The 19,753-nt window shown below is 40.7% G+C and overlaps 1 protein-coding gene across 1 annotated transcript in view; it reads right to left on the reverse strand.

Annotated features, from left to right (window-relative positions):
* lpp (LIM domain containing preferred translocation partner in lipoma) overlaps positions 1–19,753 on the reverse strand; it is a 194,263-nt gene that overhangs the window by 119,849 nt on the left and 54,661 nt on the right. Inside the window, exon 4 of the mRNA XM_012861169.3 lies at positions 8,298–8,491. Coding sequence (XP_012716623.2) covers positions 8,298–8,487 — 190 coding nt within the window. The 5' untranslated portion in view covers positions 8,488–8,491. The remainder of the gene's footprint in view (positions 1–8,297; positions 8,492–19,753) is intronic.

A 19,753-nucleotide genomic window follows, 5' to 3' on the forward strand; every position in this document is an offset into this window, starting at 1 on the left:
ATTTGCTGTCCATGAAGGCACCTCTTAGGTTATATGAATTGGTGTGTAAGGCGTGTTGCAGAATTTCCAAACTAAAATAACAGAATTCAACATAACATCTGCAATTGAACCCGGTGTCACAGCTGTTAATGGGACAAGAGTTTAGCTGGAAGGCACAGCTTTCACTTACTGGCTCCTCTACTCAGTCTTCATTGTTGGTGAGTGATACTACAGATCCAAACAGCCAATATTAATATGCAGAGGCTAGAGATATGAGGCCTGCTCTCTCTTGAGCATGCTGAGGTGCAAATGTTTGTCAGGTCCAGGTGGGTCAGAACATCCACAGTGCTGGTAAAATCTAAACTCACTCAGGAGGGAAACGAGAAATTATTGCCAGACATTTTTAAAACTGAGAACTCATCAGCATCTGAGCGTGCTTTCATATAAAAGGAAGAGGATCAGGAAGTTTGTGGAGAAAAATATATCACAATACTAAATGTTTAGAGGCTAGTGACAAGATTTGGTGAAGTGAAATATTTCATTTTGGCAATATCAGATTTCAAACCAAAGGCTTGAAGCTACACTACAAAAAGCAAAAGACTAATGTTAATGAAATCAACATACAGGAAGGAAAACCATCACAATCCAACATTCACACGCACTTTGCATAAGCTGCAGAATGAACAGAACAAGAAGTTGAGGTAGTCTGTTGTGCTCCACTTAGAGAAAAGTTGCCTTTGTATGAGCCGAGAGCACGAGCCGGTGGTGTCTATGGGGAGACGGATCCACTCATTGGTGGATTTCCTGTAAATTCTCCTGGTGACACCCATGAGGGACTCTGACATAACAACCGGTAGTCAGTTTGCCTCTGGCCAGTCAAGCAGGGAGGAATAAAAACAGCTTATGCACATGTTTGAGCTGCTCTTAGCAAACAATTAGCAGCTTTTGTTGAAACTTACTGTTAAAGTTACTCTTTCCCCCCAAACTACAAACAGCGCTTCTCGGATGTTTAACTTTCACTTTGATTAGCCCCCAAAAATGGTAGCGCCCTTGATGATCAGCAACCAGACATTATGAAAGCGCACTGAGAGTTACATATTAGTCAGTAATTAAACAAGTGGGTTTCGGGCTTTTTCAAGATCTTATCTGCACACGGTAGATTCTGATCACGCAATATGACGTTTTAAATGAAGCTGCAGGAAAATGACTAAAGTTTGACAACTTTTAACAGTACTTGTGTCCAGACCACACACATTTCCAAGTTTGTTTAAGAGGGTTTAAAAAAAAAGAAGATTCTGAAAAGGCTTTAAAGCAAATGTATAAAAAAATATTGTGCACACAATAACAGGCGATCTGAAAGGCGAACAAATGACTCAAGGTGAAACCTAAAGAAAGTCAGATTAGGCAGAAGGTGAATGTCTTGATTGGTTTTGAGTATCTGACTTCTGTTCGCAACATCACGTTTACAACAACACACAAATCTCGTCACCAGCACACACACAATCCATGCTGGCAGCTGCTTTGAAATCTGCTAACACACCTTCAAATTTCTCTAGGAGTTTAAAAAAACGCACGTAGCTGATTTTGAAGCTCAGTCTTATATTTTAAATCAACCATTATTATTACTGTCATAATTGAAACTAATGCCTTATGAGTGTTACATGTTATACTGGGATGGGAGCTGCCGTTTGCGACTCACCAAATGCAGGTCAACTTATGAAGTGGTGGCTAAATCGGGTCAACCCACAAAGTAACATGAGGAGTAAAACGTTTGACTTCTACAACTGACCCGTTGGGGGCAGCAAAGTGCCAAAACTGCCCCTGAACTGCAGCAAATTGCCTGCATCAGGAGACAAGGACCTGAAGGGTAATGCCGCGTTCTGCCCTGGTGGAAAGTGGTCGGCAGGAACAGCCAAACCTTCTAAGGAGAGGCCAACGGATCAAACCTCAAGTTAAACGATGTGACGGGTTCGTTTTTGACCCAGTCACAACCAATCGCAATAAACCGCAACCCATGAAATTTACAAGCGACTTCAGAAGAAAACAAGCCCAAAGTCGCTTATAATAATCAATGCCATTGATGCCATTGATGCCAATAGCCTTACACTGAGCTGCTGTAAAGCTGTTCGTCTTCCTGAGAGAACGAGAACAGAGCCGCCAGACTGCCACCAGGTCGCTGCACAAAGTTCACATGACAGACCCCTCAATGGTCTCATAAACACTTAGATTACCATCACAGAGTCTTAGAAGAGGATACATTACGGTAAAAATGTTACTTAGTGCTGCTTTAATACCATTTAATTGTACCACCTGGATGCAGAATTTAGCAAAGGGGCAAACGGACCCCTTCTGTCAGCAGAGTCAGCATGTGTAAGTACACATGCATTGGCTAGCACATTTCTTTTACAGTACAGTTACAGTTAGCGGTACATGATCGCAACATCTTTAAAATAATTTAATTGATTTTGGTTCCTTTTTGTATCCAAGGGATATTAAACATGTGTCTCTGTGTTGCCTTGGATAGTCTTTAACATTAAGTTAAATTTCTAATTGAAATTTAATTATGATAGTACATCTTTTGAAGATAATTTCCAATAAAGCATCTTTGTTGTTCAGTTCTGATGTTGGTGCCTGGCTCAGAAGCTGCTCTATGGAGAATCAAAAATAAATCATTACTGACCTTCACATATGTCTTCCAGCATATAGGCTAAACCTAAACCCCAACATGTGATCTGATGTAAGAAATTTTAAGTAAAGGGTCACCGTCTGAGACTTTGCGCGCTCCTGCTGGGCTTTAATCAGAACAAGTATGTCTCTTAAAGAAAATCTATGCGAGGCCTAACCTTGCTCTTTCTGAGCCACCCCGCCTGCACAAGCTTCTTTGTCCCCACAATAAACATGGCCTCTGACTGCTCATTCCAGCCCCAAAGCTGGCCCCTGCTAGACAAAAGAGATGTCAAGGCGCTGCGCCAAATTGACTTGTACCTAATTTTTATGCTAATCCCCATTTTTTTTTTTATCAGTTACCCCCCATTTGACAAAAAAGAATTAACTACAAAAAATGAGGAGAAACCCCGATAATCTGTTGATAAAGATGTCTCATCCTCTGACAAGAAGGGCAGTCTGCACATGGTTTTAGTGCTCCTGTTTGCATGTTCAAAATACTGATACTACTCTAAATCATGAAAATACTCATGAAATACTCATGTTTTAAGAATAAATTCATGCAGATTTTAGGGCATGAATCCCTCAAAAATCAAATCAGATCCAAGCAATGAAGAAATGCAATGCATTTACCCCAGCTGTACACACTCAGCTGACATGGCATTCAACAGTATAGTCATGTGAAATTAGGGCCGGGCAATACATAAAAATTTTAAAAATATCAAGATTTTTTAAAAAGAGATGAGACTATATCGTTTATATCGAGATTTTTGTATGTTGTGTTAGAATTATACTTTTATGTATTTCAGTAGGTTATTTTTTCAGCTGTTTCACATTTTTATCTACAGCTGTTTGAAAAAAAAAAAGACATTTAGGATAAATCTTTGATTCATGGATGCCTTGTATAAAAAGAATAAATATCGTATACTGGCATTGAGCCTTAAAATATCGAGATATTATTTTTGGTCCATATCGCCCAGCCATATGAAAAAAGTATTGTTGCTCAGTTCAAAAGTAAAAACCAATATTTATCTATTATATTCCTTTAAACAACAGATCCTCCAAGGACCCAGACAATGGAGAAAGGCAGTAAAGCAGTGGTTATGGAGTGGTTTCATGCAAAGTAGTGAAGGGATATTTCTGCTTTAACGATGACATAAAACATTTTACTGCTGGAAAACTAGTTTTTGCATAAATTTGCATAAAGAAGTAAACCATATCGTCCAAAGAAAAATCTAATTAAAGATCGCTACATTTGTTGCATAAGAATGCAAATCAAGGTTTTAAACAATACATGTCATAATGTTGATCTTGTAGGACTTTCGTTCAGTTCTTCATTTCTGGAGGCTCACACTTGAACAACCTGTAGTTGGTGCACTGTTGTTTTTAAAGGACATGGAGGCCCATCCTGCTAAGCACATTCTGAGTCAGATGTAAATCAATGATCCACTCGTACCTGTCCTGGGTGGTTAGAAGCTCAGAAGGCAAAGATTTGGACTCATTTTGTTTTTTACCAAATGCCTGGGAAGACCGAGCTTCACATGAGCTTCACAGACTGCAAGGTGTGCAAAATGAAGATAAAGCACTTTGGGCCGCTGACCAATGCACAATGCAGTGCTTCACCAAACGCTCAACAAACTCTCATCAGGCAAAAAAAATAAATCAAAAATAACAAGATCTATTGCCTGCTTCATCACCAAAGATTTACAGCTTTACAGTGTGGCGGAGAACACGGGGTTCATCTGCACGCTGCAGACAGAGAAGCCAAGGTATGCCGTACCACTCCTGAAGTTATTTACTGAGACAGCTGTGACACAGCTTTAAGAGACTAAAAGAAAGGTCGGCAGGGCCAAAAAAGAACAATTGATTTTGAGTTGAGTCACGGCCCCTAAAATCAGAATCGAATTGTGAGACAGTAAAGATTCCCAGCCCTATACATTTCTATGCAGTTGCATGGATGCATCACCTGTACCATAAGCAGACATTCCCTGAGAACATGACGTGTGGAAATGGGCATTAGAATGTAAGAGATCAAGAACCTGTAGAAAAATGTTTGTAACATGTAACAGAACATGAACTGGGCTGATGATTTAATGATTCTCAGCAGGGGGCGATAGCCCTCACAGCTTTAGGAACAGTGTAATTGAAAATTATCGGGGGGTTTAAACCTAGCCTATCTGCAGGTTAAATTTATGTTCAACTATACCAAACTATACCAAATTAAATCATGCTCGTAGTTTAACTGTTAAAGAACTAAGACTGAGTGATGCATTAATCAGCCTGACCTTATAATCTACTGTACACACAGCAGACAACAAGAACCTGTTATTTAGGGAAAATACTAATTACCTTTATATAGGACATTAACAGGCTTAAACTGAAGTATTTTTTGTTGTTGTTGTCCACAGCAGCCAGTCCCTCACAACTACAACGTTGTTTAATGGCTCTACTATGAGTGGGACTCATTATCAGTTCCTCCAGCAAAATAAAAAATAAATAAATACCAATCAGCCTTCCTATTCTCCCAGTTCTGAAAAGAGATGAATGCCACTGATGAATGTTGGTATTTCAATGGGTCTGTGAACAGGAATTCCTTCCAGATTAACTTTTTTTTTTTAACCAAACCTGCCGGTCTTCCTACAATCAGAAAATATCAAATAAAATAAAAATAAAAAATCCAAGAAAACAAGGCTGTGCATCATTTAAAAACCGGATCTTTTTTCCAGGCTGTTTCATATTTCCTTCAAACAGAAGTCCGTGGATCAGAAAACAAATATAAAAAAACAAAAACTTTGGGTTTAATGCAGAAGCATAACAACTTCTGATGTGTTATTTCAGGCTTTGTGTGTTTTTATTAACGCAAAAAACATCTTTTACCTCCTTCTTTGGATGCCTTTTAGTTCATGTGAAACACTTTTCCGCGCTTTCAGAGGTGGGCAAACCTGAAAAAGCAGCCGTCTAAGAACAATTTTCAGAGAGCCAACATCTGCAGTACAAGAAGATCTGAACTCAAACCACAAACCCCCACTGACAGCCGTGTTTTCAGCCTCACGGTGTGATCACTACATGCCGAATTTCATAACCGTTTCCCCTGTTTTGGAAATCTAGGGCTCTCAGGGGGGTTTGAGGGCAGACGTTTAGATAATGCTCATGTTACAACACATCATCTAGACAGGAAGGTGGAAGATACACGGCTGTGCACCATCATCTCTGTGCCAGGTCCCGCCGTTAGAACATGTTGGACGCTGGAGACTTCACAACAAAATTCAGCGCAGTTTGGTTGCTTACTTGAAAACAATCCTCACACCAGTAAGAGCCGAATTGTAAAAAATTAGTCACGTAGAGCGTCGCGCTTACAATTTCTTAAAGCTACACTTCTATTTATTAAAACGCATGTCGGCAACACCGACATGTTTTAATATCTTAATTCTCGTCATATTTTTTATTTGCAACACGCTTCCCGTCTTTTACCATACTCTTATTTAAATAAAATATTTTTGATATAATTTGCATAAATGTTGTTCCTCTTTGCGTAAAAATCCTCAGTTGTGAAAAAAATGCCGTTAAAATAGAATCAAACATGTTTTTTTTTTCTTTTCTTTTTTTTAAATCGGTTGTCTTGAAAACCACCAAGAAGTTTTTGTATAAATAAGCTCTTTCTTAACAGACACCAATTATCATCTCTTATAATACTGGCCTTTTTTCAAACATAAATAACATTCAATTAAACTATACAGGTAGCTGCTATAAAAAACCTTTACAAGTCTTGCAACACAAAGAACAAACCTATTAACTCAAGACTTCAACCTGCACTAAAACATTCAACACCTACACATTCACTAACTTACTAGGCGCAATTATTGTGTTGAAACTAAGACCAAAGTCTTTTTTTTTTTTTCTAAATAAACCATCGTGTCCCCGGGGACGTAAAAAAAAAAAAAAGGCACTGAACATAAGGCTTCCTGAGCTCACACATGACTACAAACCACAGCACTTGCGCTGTTTATTCAGTATTATTCATGCAGGAACTCCACCTCCCCCTTCCCACATGTAAAATGTCAATACTGTAAACTGCTCAGAGTCCCTCATTCTCACGAGTGTTCTTAAATTAACACCTCTACCAGAACCACATTCCAGGACCGCTCAGTACAACAGAGTTAAATGTGCAAATCTCTCGTTACGATGAGGCCAGGAGCGCCATTATTCGCCTTCCCTCGGAGCTGAACGCTCTCTGCTTGCATTCAGCCTAACAAACTGTACTTTATTTATAACAGGTGGCTAAAGAAGAAAAAGCTAAAAAGCATGCATGCTCCGGTGACGTGCAGTTTAAACCTAAAGAACGGGTGATCAACATTTTCGTTGCAGAAAATGCTCTCTAGAATAAGCCATAGCAGTCAGCACCTGTTTGAGCTGAACTCTTCTCACCCCTTGAACTTTTTCATATCTTATCGTGTTGCAATCACAAACTTGCATCGATGTCTACAAGGATTTTTTTGAGACACCAATAAAAAGGACTGAAAACATGATTTGCAAGCTTTTGTGTTGAGACCCACTCTGACATGCCCAAAGAACTTACAGTGTCACAAATGTCCTTTAAAAAACGACATAATTAGTAAAGGGGTGTAATTTAACCTGAAGACCGCGGCGCACCGCAGACAGGTCAGAGAGAAAGTTGTGGAGACATTCAAAGCAGAGTTAGGTTACAAAACAATGTTCCAAGCTTTGAACATCACACAGAGCTCACAAACCCACCAAGACGGCGCAGTCCTCCTGGACCGACAGGCCGGGAATCAGACAAGCAGCCAAGCGGCCCATGTTAACCCTGGAGGAACGATTTGTCAGAGGGATGACTATGAAGCTGGACTTTCTACATAAAGAGTGGTAGAAAGAAAGCCGATGTTGAGGGATAAAATAAAATAAACAGAAGAAGTCCACAAACATGCGGAAGAAGGTGCTCTGATCTGACGAGACAAAAAAAACTGAACTTTTTGGCCGACTTGTGAAAAACACACTGTGAGAGACGCAGTGGTGGCAGCATCATGCTGTGGGGATCCTTTTATTTAGCAGGGGCAGGAAGCTGATCAGAGCTGATGGGAAGGTGGATGAGGCTAATAAAGTACAAACCGGGAAGACAACCTTGCAGAAGCTGCAAACGGCTGGAGACTAAAGGACAATAGATCGAAGCCTCCAGCCAGGGCTACAAGATTTCTGTGCTGCTGGGAAAGATTACGCTACAAATGACTGACTATAGAAGGCTGAATGCAAATTCATACCTCCATATCAGAGTTTTCTTGGGGAAACAATCTCAATATCACTTATCCTAAATGACTACTGTAGCAAGGCATGCTAAGTTTATTTATATATTCTTTTTTTTACCTTCTATAACAAAGACCACAGGACCTGTTGAATATTTCCAAATAAAAAGGAGAGAAAACAATTAGGAAATGTCTATAATCAACGAAGTTCAACGGACAAAAGATCAACTCATTTACTTTAAAGATGAGGCATTTGAGACCAAGTTTTCTGACTCAATATCAGCTAGGGAAAAAAGAGGAAACGTGCATCCAAACATCTCAGGTCTGAGAATTTCCTACTTGATGTTCGTCTATTTAAAGAATTGCTTAACAGAAACAACCTTAGGTGTGCGTTGTTACCTGCAGGCTCGGACTGGGGGGCTTCTCCCGGCTGTTTGTAAGGGTTGAACTTGGGCTTGGGTGCGACCATGGGGGCAAACTTCTTGGGGGCCTGCTGCTGAGAGATGGAGATGCTGGCGCTTCCCAAAGACGGAGTCGTCTCCATTCTGGCAGCTACCTGTCCGCTCTGGTCATTTGGTGGGTTCCACATGGCTCTGAGGTGGGAAAAAAAACTAATTAGGAAATTATATCAGTAAATCAATTTAACACCGACAATACATAAGTGAAGTAAAATGTTTGTGAATTCTGGAAGTGGAAGTAATTATTTTTGTACACTTAGACCCCACCACCACCCCAACTATTGCACAAGATTTAAAGCAACTGCTGGATTTATGGTGCAAAATAAGAAAAGCAAAGGAAATGCACAGAGTGCTCTTGACGTACAACAATGTGTCCGTTCTGATAAAGAACCTAAGCGGAGAGGATATCACTTTGAACCCTGACTGTGATCCTCATCTTTGCTTGCACCCTCGCTCGCAATGCCTACACACGATCAACAAATCAAAAAGGGTGATATGCGAGACAAAGAGCTGTGAAAACAAAGTATTTTTAAAACAGAGAGAGTATTGAGAAATGATGTAATGCATATGTAACCAAAGCATTTTTAAGTGTTGACAGCTGTCAAAAAGGAGATAGGATCAGCGTTGGGGAAACAGATCATTCTGATATATAAACCATGAAGGAATACGAACTCAATTATGAAAGTAGATCATTTTCCCATGTTTTTTTTTTTTTTTCCAAGTATCTGTTGAAAGTAAGAGAAAACCCATGATCAAAACTGCCAATTAGCAGCAGGCTAAAAAATACCCTGACTTCATTGAAGAAGGTAACTCCTGTATACTACACTTACAGTTCAGAGAACATCATCAGAGATAAACACAACATGAAGAGGCTGAGGACACAAACCTCCAGTATTTCACCAGAACCTTCTGAAATCACTTGAAATATTTGAACTATTTATGTGCCGAGCTCCCTCCCGTTCTTCTTTTTGTTTGCGTGTGTCGTTCTGATGATTCTTGCTCTTTATTATCCTCACTCTGTCTGATGCGGGGTTTGCATTCTTTCTCAGGAGCACGGCAGACAAGCCCACGCGCAATCATCCTTTAATACCTGCTCAAATCCCCGTGCTCCCCCCCGCCTTCTCGCCGGTTCTTAGTGATGATTTCTTTCCTTGTGGTCTTCATGCTACACAATTCAGATGAGCAACGGAGTGTCACACCCACCTGTCCTTTCAATTCAGATACGGTCATTTCTCAACACAAGGATGACAAACAGAAGGAAACATGGATTAAAGCATAATCACTGGGCGGTGGTGCTTACGTTGTAAGACTTGATCTGCAGCAACTAAAGTGAAAAATGCCTGGAGTGATTGCAACAAGTCAGAGCTCTCATTTAAGTAAGAATTCGGCTGATGATGGCTGGAATCAGCTGATCTTCGACCTGACAGGCCACAATCTGTGATCACCAGTGCGGAAACTCAATAACCCATCCTGCTTGTGATCAGGGACAGCATCAAACCTAAGTCTAGGTTGCACCAAATACCACACTTGGTGCTATTACTGAGGGAAAATGATCAAGTTTTTTAGTGTCCTGGAGATGTCAGAGGAAGCACAGGGCTGTAAGAAGCTAACTGAAAAATTTACAGTTTTTTTGTCATATGTCTGCCGTTCCAATTCAAGCTTTGGGAGAGGGATGGAGGCCTTAAGCAGGTCACACGATTAGGGACATGTACTGAATTCGGTACTTTAACAGGTACCAACCACATCCCGTCGGTACTACCGAGTACCAATTTACCTAAAATCAAAAAGTACCATGTTTCAGTACCTAAACGCATCATTGTGACACTGAGGGAGTGGAAGAGTGAGCAATTTTCCATGCCAGACATGAACACAGCATTGCACGCACAAGAGCGTAATGACGTCAGTCGCCACTGGTCCAGTAAACAAAGCAAGCGTGGCTGATGGAGAGAGCTTGAAAGTGTGGCTCTCAGGATGGCGTCAGTGTGACGCGAAGTGCAAGGTCAGCGGCGGGAATTCTTCTAATCTGAGAAAGCACCTGATCACTGTTGCCAATCTAGCTTCTTTATCGCTATATTTAGCAACTTTTCAGATGCCTGTAGTGACCCTTTTTTAGTGAATTCCCGTCAAATCACCAATCACTCTGCATTTATTAGTCTTGAGGCAGCAGCGACTATTGCTGTGAGCGCCTTCACACTTTTCTTCTCGCTGTGTCACCGCTGCAGCTTTTTCCTGAAACCAGCCTGCAGTCAGAGCAAAGAGAGCAGAGAGGAGAGCCCCTCGTTTTCCACATTGCAAATGTATCCCACCCTCAATTACAAAGTCTGATAACATATAATGTTCTTAATAGTCTTTTTGTTTCACTGAAACTTTTGCGTTAAAAATTCCCTGAATTTGATTCACACACAGCTTCAATCCCTTATTCACCTCATTCACTCTGTGTACCTCTGATAATGTTTTGGTAAAAAAAAAAAAAATATTGTGTGGTATGGATTCAGGCAATGTATTAAAATACATAAATTATTTCATGAGGTTACTATGTAGATCCCAACAAGTTTATATATTGAGAAATACATATTTTAGATAAAAATTTTGATTTTATTATTAAATCAACATTACTACATAAACATACAAAAGTACCAAAATAGGTACCGTTGAGTACTTATATCGATTTCCAAGTACCGGGTATCGGTACCATATAAGTTAAAATGTGAAAGGTACCCATCCTTAGGCTGAATGTATTATGACAGACTGGATCATTTATACTTTTGACCTTAATGTTCTGCATTTTTCTGGAATACACACGTGAAAAAATTGCTGGAGTTTTTTATGGTAGCCATGGTAACCACACACTTTGCCGATATGAAATGACAACGCTAAGTTTGAATGTCAACTCTATAACGTCACCTCTGCTCCAAATATAAAAAAATAAATGTCCATTCAGGGCAGGAGGGCTACTTTGAGTGTTGTTCACATCGGCAGGTCAAATTTTGACAAACAAACGCAGCTCCCTAATCAGCCACACAATTCTGGTAGGTACATTTCTAATTTACTCAGGATGACTGATGTTCACCACCAGGGCTCGATTGTCAGTATCCACAGTGAAACAAGTCCACTAAAAGATTTGGAGAAGGAGAAGCCATTATCCCAGTAGCAATATAAAAAAGCTAAATTACGGTTGGTAATTGTATTCAGGGGCAAAGTACTTAATTTTTTAGCTGTCCTGTGGACTGATGAAACTAAAATTGAAGTGTCTGGCCATAATGACCACTTTGAAGGAAAAAGGTGGAACTTTGCAACCTTGAGAACAGTACCACAACTGTTAAGTATAAGAAATCCTTTATTATTGACAGAGTTACATACAGTTTATAGTAATTAAAAACAAGCTTATATAATCTAATGTCAGCTCTAAAGCAGAAGAGAGTTAGCTTTATCAAAAATGCCTAAAGTAACAGTGAGAAAATAAATGTCTGAATAAATATTGCACTATTATTGATAATATGGAATACTTTGGTAAAAAAGATGAGATATTCACATTAACAGTGGAAAAAATAAAGAAGTCTTTTTACAAAAACAATATGAAATAATATGTGTGATAGTACAGAAGTATTTTGAAGTTGTTAAGGCTTATGCAAGTGTACCTTAGCATCTAAGAGACGATTGATGATCAGATCAGAGCCCGTGCAGAAGTTGGCAGCACTTATGGCAAGTTGTGTTTTTCTTACTATCACTAAAGATACATTCACAATAAAATTTTTGCAACTTGGCTGATCTTGTAAATCATCTATTTGTCAGGGATCTGCGTGTGTTTGGGTGGTGTTTTTCTCATCCACTGAGCTGCAGGTTTCTTCCCCAGAGGGCATGGCTGAACAACGTGATCCTGGCTACCAGTCATTCGACGACTGAGCGTCAATCCAAGTGGGTTCCTCCTGAGTTCTCCCGTGGATCTGTCTCTCCGTGACACTTCCTGGGTTCTCAGTTGAAACCTGCTCATGCCATAACCTCTCAGATAGTTTCCTCCACGGCCAGAAACAATTAGCTCCTCACTGCTTCAGAACCTCCAGCCTACAGGAGTGTTCACTTAAACCCAAAAGGTGTTCTATTATCATTATCCAGCTGCAATGCTCTCCTTGCGCTAATCTTGAAAGTAGAGCATCAACTTGCCATGGAGGCCCATATAATCAAATGCCCATGTATGTGCAAAAGACTTATTTCAGGCCCAGTTTAAAGGTGCATAGCCAGGTTATTTTGTGTTTTTTATTTATTTATACATTAGTAGCTCAATCTGGTAGCATACAACTTTCTTCTTAAAGATTATGACGTCCTGCTGGTGTATTAGTTGCTATCTTTGTGTTTTATGCTTTTTTTTTTGCTCAATTTGTCAATAAATAAAGCCTGATGATAGTTCTGCGATACTGTCGGTAAATTGTAGCCACATCTGTTTATCGCACCCGGCACTGGATTCTATTTAGCCCCAAAAAGGACCATCAAAACACTAACAGGAAGGATGCTTTGCGTATATAACCTTATCTTTTCATGATCAAACAGGTTTTTTTTAAGCATATAACGTGGCTGTATACCTAAGAGTCTAAACTACCAGACATCATCTGAGCTGAAATTGTAGACCTTGGTTTCCTGAAACCACAGGATACTCCCAGTCATCATTAGGCTGCATTGTTCTGCTGAAAAGCTAAATCCTGCAGTTTGCTCCTGAAGAGCAGGCACAGCTTTGCTTCAAAGAAAGCTACGCACAGATAACGATAAAGCTGGTCTTTCTACAGTGTTTTGGACTTTTTTACACTGACAGATAACCTTGGTGCCACATTTGATAAACCCAGCAGTCTGGTTTTCTTCAAAAGATTTTAAAAGGCTTTGCAGGTCAATTGGAGCAGTTTCCCTCTTCAGGGTTTACTAAAGTTCACTTTCAGTTTCAAGCATCCGGCATGCCATGGTGGGTGAATCTTCATCAGGGCAGATGGAGGATCTTCACAATAGCTACGTTTACTTGGACAAAAGTAATCGGAATAAACGGCCGATCGGAATACGATTGGGTTCTGACTCAGAGGGGTGGTTTATGCCGATTGATACATGCATGTAAATGTTTGTCAGGCTCAAATTAGAAGAAGAATTTAAAATTCTGCTTCTAACGTATAAAGCCCTTAATAATCAAACTCCATCATATATCAGAGCTCTGATTACCCCGTATGTTCCTAACAGAGCACTTCGCTCTCAGACTGCAGGTCTGCTGGTGGTTCCTAGAGTCTCTAAAAGTAGAATGGGAGGCAGATCCTTTAGATATCAGGCTCCTCTCCTGTGGAACCAACTCCCAGTTTTGGTCCGTGAGGCAGACACCCTGTCTACTTTTAAGACTAGGCTTAAAACTTTTCTTTTTGACAAAAATTATAACTAGTGGCTCATGTTACTTTCAGCTATCTTTATAGTTTTACTGCTATAGGCTTAGGCTACTGGAGTATATCAGGATCTAATTTTCTCACTCTATTGAGTTCTGCTGTTCTTCAATTATGCATTATGTGTTGTCATTTCTGCTTTAACTTTCTGTTCTCTCTCTTTTATCTTCATAGTAGGTACACCTGGTCTGGCGTTCTGTTAACTGTGACATCATCCAGAGAAGACTGCTCACCCGCTACTACCATCTAATGTAGAACAGATTACTAGATCAATGTGTGCTGCTGTGCTTTTTTGTCTCTCTTGTTGTGTCTCTGCTCTGTCTTCTGTAACCTCCAGTCGGTCGAGGCAGATGACCGTTCATACTGAGCCCGGTTCTGATGGAGGTTTTTCCTTCCCGTTAATGGGTGGTTTTTCTTCCCACTGTCGCTTCATGCTTGCTCAGTATGAGGGATTGCAGCAAAGCCATGTACAATGCAGATGACTCTTCCTGTGGCTCTACGGTTCCCCAGGAGTGAATGCTGCTTGTCGGGACTTTGATGCAACCAACTGGTTTCCTTATATAGGACATTTTTGACCAATCTGTATAATCTGACCCAATCTGTATAATATGATTGAACTTGACTTTGTAAAGTGCCTTGAGATGACATGTTTCATGATTTGGCGCTATATAAATAAAATTGAATTGAATTGAATTGAAAATTATTCCGAATGTGAGAAACTGACCCGAGTGCACATGTGCACCCGAAGTAAACGTAATGTATTTCCACGTTGGGGAGTGGCGGAAATACATCGGGAAGCAAAACTGTCTGGGCTCCCGATACAACCTTTATGTTCGGAAAAATAAAAGAGACATTATTTAATCTGAATACATTTTAACCTGATCGTGAAATTTTGTGCATGTAAACATAGTTAGTGTTTAAGGATGAAGCAACATTATTATTGGGTCACTGCAGCAATATCTGAGTAACTGTTGAGTCATTTCTTTAGCAGTGATGCACATAAGTAGTTTCCATGGAGCCTGGCAGCAGCAATTCAGCTAAATTTCTGGACATGTCCACAACATAAAAACATAAAAGAAAATCCTGGACAGCCTGACTTATTTGGTGATCATATTGTGTATGCTACAGCAAAACGGTGGCAGGCCAATATCTTGTCTCCCTACAGTGTGACAGGGGTATTACAAAGTAGAAGAAAAGGTTGAAGAAAGATTCCCTTTTGTGCTTGTCTTCATTTTTCCATGAATCTACACAAGTTAACCCCAACACAAACCACACACACACACACACCCGACGCACAACAGAGTACGTACACAGCACAGTATTTAAATTGGAGGCTCATGAAAGGAAAGCCTTTTGTGATTGCCAGGGCAGTCTGAAACGACTCGGAGAGCTGTGACAGCCCGTTAAACAGTTCGCTTTACGAGGGCACGGCAGTCAGACTGTCATCTCTCAGTCGTTTCACTGCACTTTTACAGCTGTCATTGAGAAACTGCTGCAGGTGCTTCTGTCACATTAATCTTTCATATCCACCAAGGAAACTATCAAACAAAACCATCCAAAGAGGACCACAGAGAGTACAGAGTTCTAACATAAAATGGCAGGGTTCAGAGATTCTTTTTTTTTTTTTTTTTCTGTGAGGGGTGCTTGACACGCTTTCTAGCAAATATCCTCTGAGGCCTGCAAACCGGATCGCATGTTCAAGACGTAATCAAAACTGCAGAAACTGGAGTGATCAGAAGCAGCTCCTTTTAAAACGTTCTGCTGACTGAGTGAATGACTGACTGTCAGCGGCTCGTTTTATTGTTTTTAAAGCTCCGCTGTAAGAAACAGAAAAGCTGAACATCTGAGCAGAGGTTAAATCAGCTGATGCATAGAAGCTTTTAATTTCACAGCCTGTAAAGAAACGGAGGTTTCTTTCTTCTTTGCCCTAAAATAGCAAAAACCTTGAAAGATTAAAGCGTGAGGGGTACGCTGAAACAGAAGGCTGTGGCACACAGACATCGACTGCTGCACCTCTGTGGCTTTGTCAGTAGTCGACTTGCAATCGAAAGTTTGCGGGTTCATTTCTAGCTTCCCCCTGCTACATGCTGATATGCTCTTGGGCAAGGCACTTAACCCCAAGTTGCCGCTTGGTAGGCAGCTTGTTCAAAAGAAGACCCAGCAGAGGCTGGACTTCCTATGGCAACTCAAAAGGTCCAACCTTCCACAGGAGCTGCTGGTCTTCTAAACAGGCGTTATTCAATCCGTTTTGTGCACATCTATCACTCTGCCGTTCGGGTCGTCCACAAAACAGGACAGATCTAAACTACAACGAACAATTAAGGCAGCAGAGAGGACCATCTGGGCTGAACTTCCCTCCAGACTCCACACATTCTGGACACAAACTGTTTAGACTTTTACCTTCAGGTCGGTGCTACAGACTGCCACTTACCAAAAGCAGCCGCCACAGAGAGGCTTTTTTCCCTCAGCCTGCCACCCAGATAAACACTTAACAGTCAGAGCGGCCATATCGATACAGTGCATATTTGCTCCAATCCAACCATCTTTTATAAAAGAATTATAAATACATATTTACAAAAACAATATTCATTTTTTATATATGTATACTTAAATGTGTTCACTGAGAGCAAAGTAGAACTAAAGTCAAATTCCTTGTTTGTGTGATTAAAGCTTATTCTGACTTTGAAATAATGATATCCTGAAGGAAGGACATGCCAGGGCTGGTCCTTGTCCATGGTCCCATTTTCTGTTTTCTTAGAACGGGGCTCCAGGTGTAGCCATGAAGATGAGGTTCTTTATTTGAACAAATTGGTAGCAGGAAGGGATCCGCTGTCCATGCAGAGGAACAAAATCAAACCGGCCGAGAGTTTGCTAAGTACTCTTTGTAGCTTTGAAGCGTTAACTACGATCATCATACAGTTAGGGAAGGCCAGCCCTTATGAGTAATAATAAACAGTTTCCCCTACCATTCAACAAGGAGGGGCCCCCCCAGGTGTGTGGTGGGTGTTTGCTGTGGGAAACGTGGGAAATTTGTCACAAGAAATGGCCAATAAGTGAACTCTACTATAACGTTGTCCACGGAGGGTCAACCAAGTGCGCAGCGGCCTTTAATGTTCCTCCTAGGCTGAATTGTTGCTCCTTTACTTTCAGCTCAGCGTCACACGCAGGTAAACTGACACTCCCGCCAGGTGAGAGAGCGCTCAGAGTCACGACATACTTCTACCTGCCTTGGCAAATATTTCTGTGTTTTGTAAACAGGCTCAATATCTGAGGATGGCTGCACTAAAAACTCCCACGGAGTCGGGAGCACTGAGCATCTGCTGGCCGTGAAGACGTTGGTGGAGACTGTTCTGATTTGGGAACATGGGGCATTCATTAAAGAGAAATGATTAGAAATGACCAAGGTTGATCCCTGACAGAATTAGTATCGCTTGTGTCGGGAGCGCGGGATCCAACGGGACAAATGAGTCCTTTGTCAGTATTTTTTCCTGTTGTGTTAGAACTGAAAAAGGACGCTTATTTCCTGTAGTGCCCTGATTACTTCAATATACCAGGAATGTTTGCCTGATATAAATTTGGATGATCACATGTGTTTAAACTTGATTATTATAAGCAGTAATGCTCAATGCAGCACATTCTCAACAAGTAAATGGCTGTATGATCATTTTCAGATGTCCTACAAAAATACCACTTGCTTTGATTGTTGCAAATCACCAAAGGTCTGTCTGCTGGAAACAAAAATCCACCTTCCTGAGGCCATCACCGAAAACAAATGACTTATTCTCATTCTTGGAAAACACTTTTTTGAATGGATCAGAAACAGATCCCCAATGTAATAAAATCAAAATTGAATTAAGTTACGCTAAAAATATATTCTAAACTCTGGCAGATCTAGATTTTAAAGAGATTTTCATTCAATCAAGTAGTAGGAAGGAAGAAAGGCAGGTAGCTTTCCAGATATAGGCATGTATAAATTTACACAATAGAGACAGAAACAAAAAGAGAGACAGAAGATGGCTGCTCGTATAAAGCGGTATTCTGTGATATTAATGGAAAGCTAAGTGGAAGAAAGCCCCCAACCCACCCACCTCCCAAGACAGAATTTCTAAGGGTAACACTGACAAATGTAGGTGAACAAAGTGGAGGAGTATCCCTCATTGCAGCAGCTCAGGTGCGCTTTGACAAAGCGAGTCAATGTGGAGTTGCTGATTGGCCAGTGTATTAAACAGTCAGATTGGTTGGCAAAAGGTGATCCTTGCATTCTGTTGTCATCCACATACAACTAAACATTATGTATTGTAAAAGCTTTTACAACCAATTTTAGTTCACATCTCTTTAATTAAACATAGCTCAGATTACTGCCTCATGCCAGAAAATTTAAACATGAAATAAGACTAAAAGGGTAATTATGATCCCTTTCTCCCACCTTGGGCTTCTTCCCATGAGTAGATAACACTTAAAACTACACAGCTTTTGGCTCAGTAACCACCAATCAAAACAGTACTTCAAACATGCACTACAGACATGAAGACAGAAACACACTTTGGCTGGCAGATTCTTTCCAAATAGCGGCCGGGAGGCGACGGGACTTTGCTACGGGCAGTTTGTGACGCAACCAGGCGCGGATCAGCCATGCGGATGAAAAACTTTAAAAATTAAAAGGTTCCCATCTGCAAGAGGTGTTGCCAAGTCTTCCCAGCATTGGACCTGGCCCTGCTTCGAAGGGCCGGTTGAATGGCTAAGCAGGTGAAAGCAACATTAAATAAACAAGTGCGTCCTCTGCCTCCTCCCTAGGTTTGGAAACGGGGGAAGACGGCAGGAGGTCAAATGGTCATATGGATCTGGAAATGTTTCTTTTTTTTTTTTCCTTTTGCTGCAGAAGAGTCAATATTTGGAAGGGTCTGTAAGTGCCACGCTATGTCCTCTGCTGACATATTAATTAAAGCAAAGGCTGTTTAGGACCTTTTCAAGAGTTAAAATTTAACAGATCTAGGTGCAATAGCAGTCTCAGGACATCAGATGAATGGGCAAGTCAAACATCTTGTTCTGAAACATAGCCACCGCAAACACTACAGCTACATGACAAGACTCTCCCAGCAACAAGACCAAGACAAAGGCCGGGATCTTATCGCCGAGATTCTCCGCTGACTTGCCTCAACGTCAAGGTGTTTTATTTGAAAACGTCCTCATAAACCTAAATCTGTGAGCAAGATCTATACAATGAAGCAATCATTCTAAAGCTTTGAAACATGGAAGAATTATTTATCAAGATACAGCCACTTTTTTTTTCCTTTTTTTTAAAGGGAGATGGGCCAAATTTACCCTTCCCAGCTGAATTATTGAACAAGTTCAAGGGTTCAAAAGGACGTTCTGCAAACGTTTCAACTGGGCTGTTGTGTATAGAGGTGTATGGGTGCCGTTTCAAGGCCAGAGGTGGTTGGACAGAGTGAAAAATTCAGTGGATTTTTTTTTCATTTAAAAATAAATAAGAATCTGAATGCAGGATTTAACAAAAAGCAGGAATACAAACAGGAAACACTGAATGTTCAATGGTAATGGACTTCTTTCTGTACAACCTTCTGAATACAATAGAATTCCCTTGAAAAACGTAGGCTGGATAGGACGGTACAAATGCGAATTTATTCTCAGAACCGCTAGACCCGGACATAAAACTGAAGTTTAATGTCGGTGCTGAGATTTTGCAATATGTACAGCATATTATTATGATTCAATAATCAGCACTTGAATTGTTGCCGTAGCTGGAGTTGTTCTCGTGTTGTTTTCCCTCAGCAGACTGGCTGACAACACGCCACCAGTGTTAAACGCGTTTTCCGGCACCATTTTGGATGTTGGGAGAAAAGTTGACCGAGTGACAAACCAAGGGTGCGAAGCAAAGTCCCACCCCTGGCGAAAAACACTGAAGTATGCATTTGCATCGAAGCTTCCCTGCTGGGGTGCATCAATCACCTCTAGTTAAACATCTCTAACCCTT

The sequence above is a fragment of the Fundulus heteroclitus genome, chromosome 9 (assembly GCF_011125445.2).
Source record: "Fundulus heteroclitus isolate FHET01 chromosome 9, MU-UCD_Fhet_4.1, whole genome shotgun sequence".
Lineage (NCBI taxonomy): Eukaryota > Metazoa > Chordata > Actinopteri > Cyprinodontiformes > Fundulidae > Fundulus > Fundulus heteroclitus.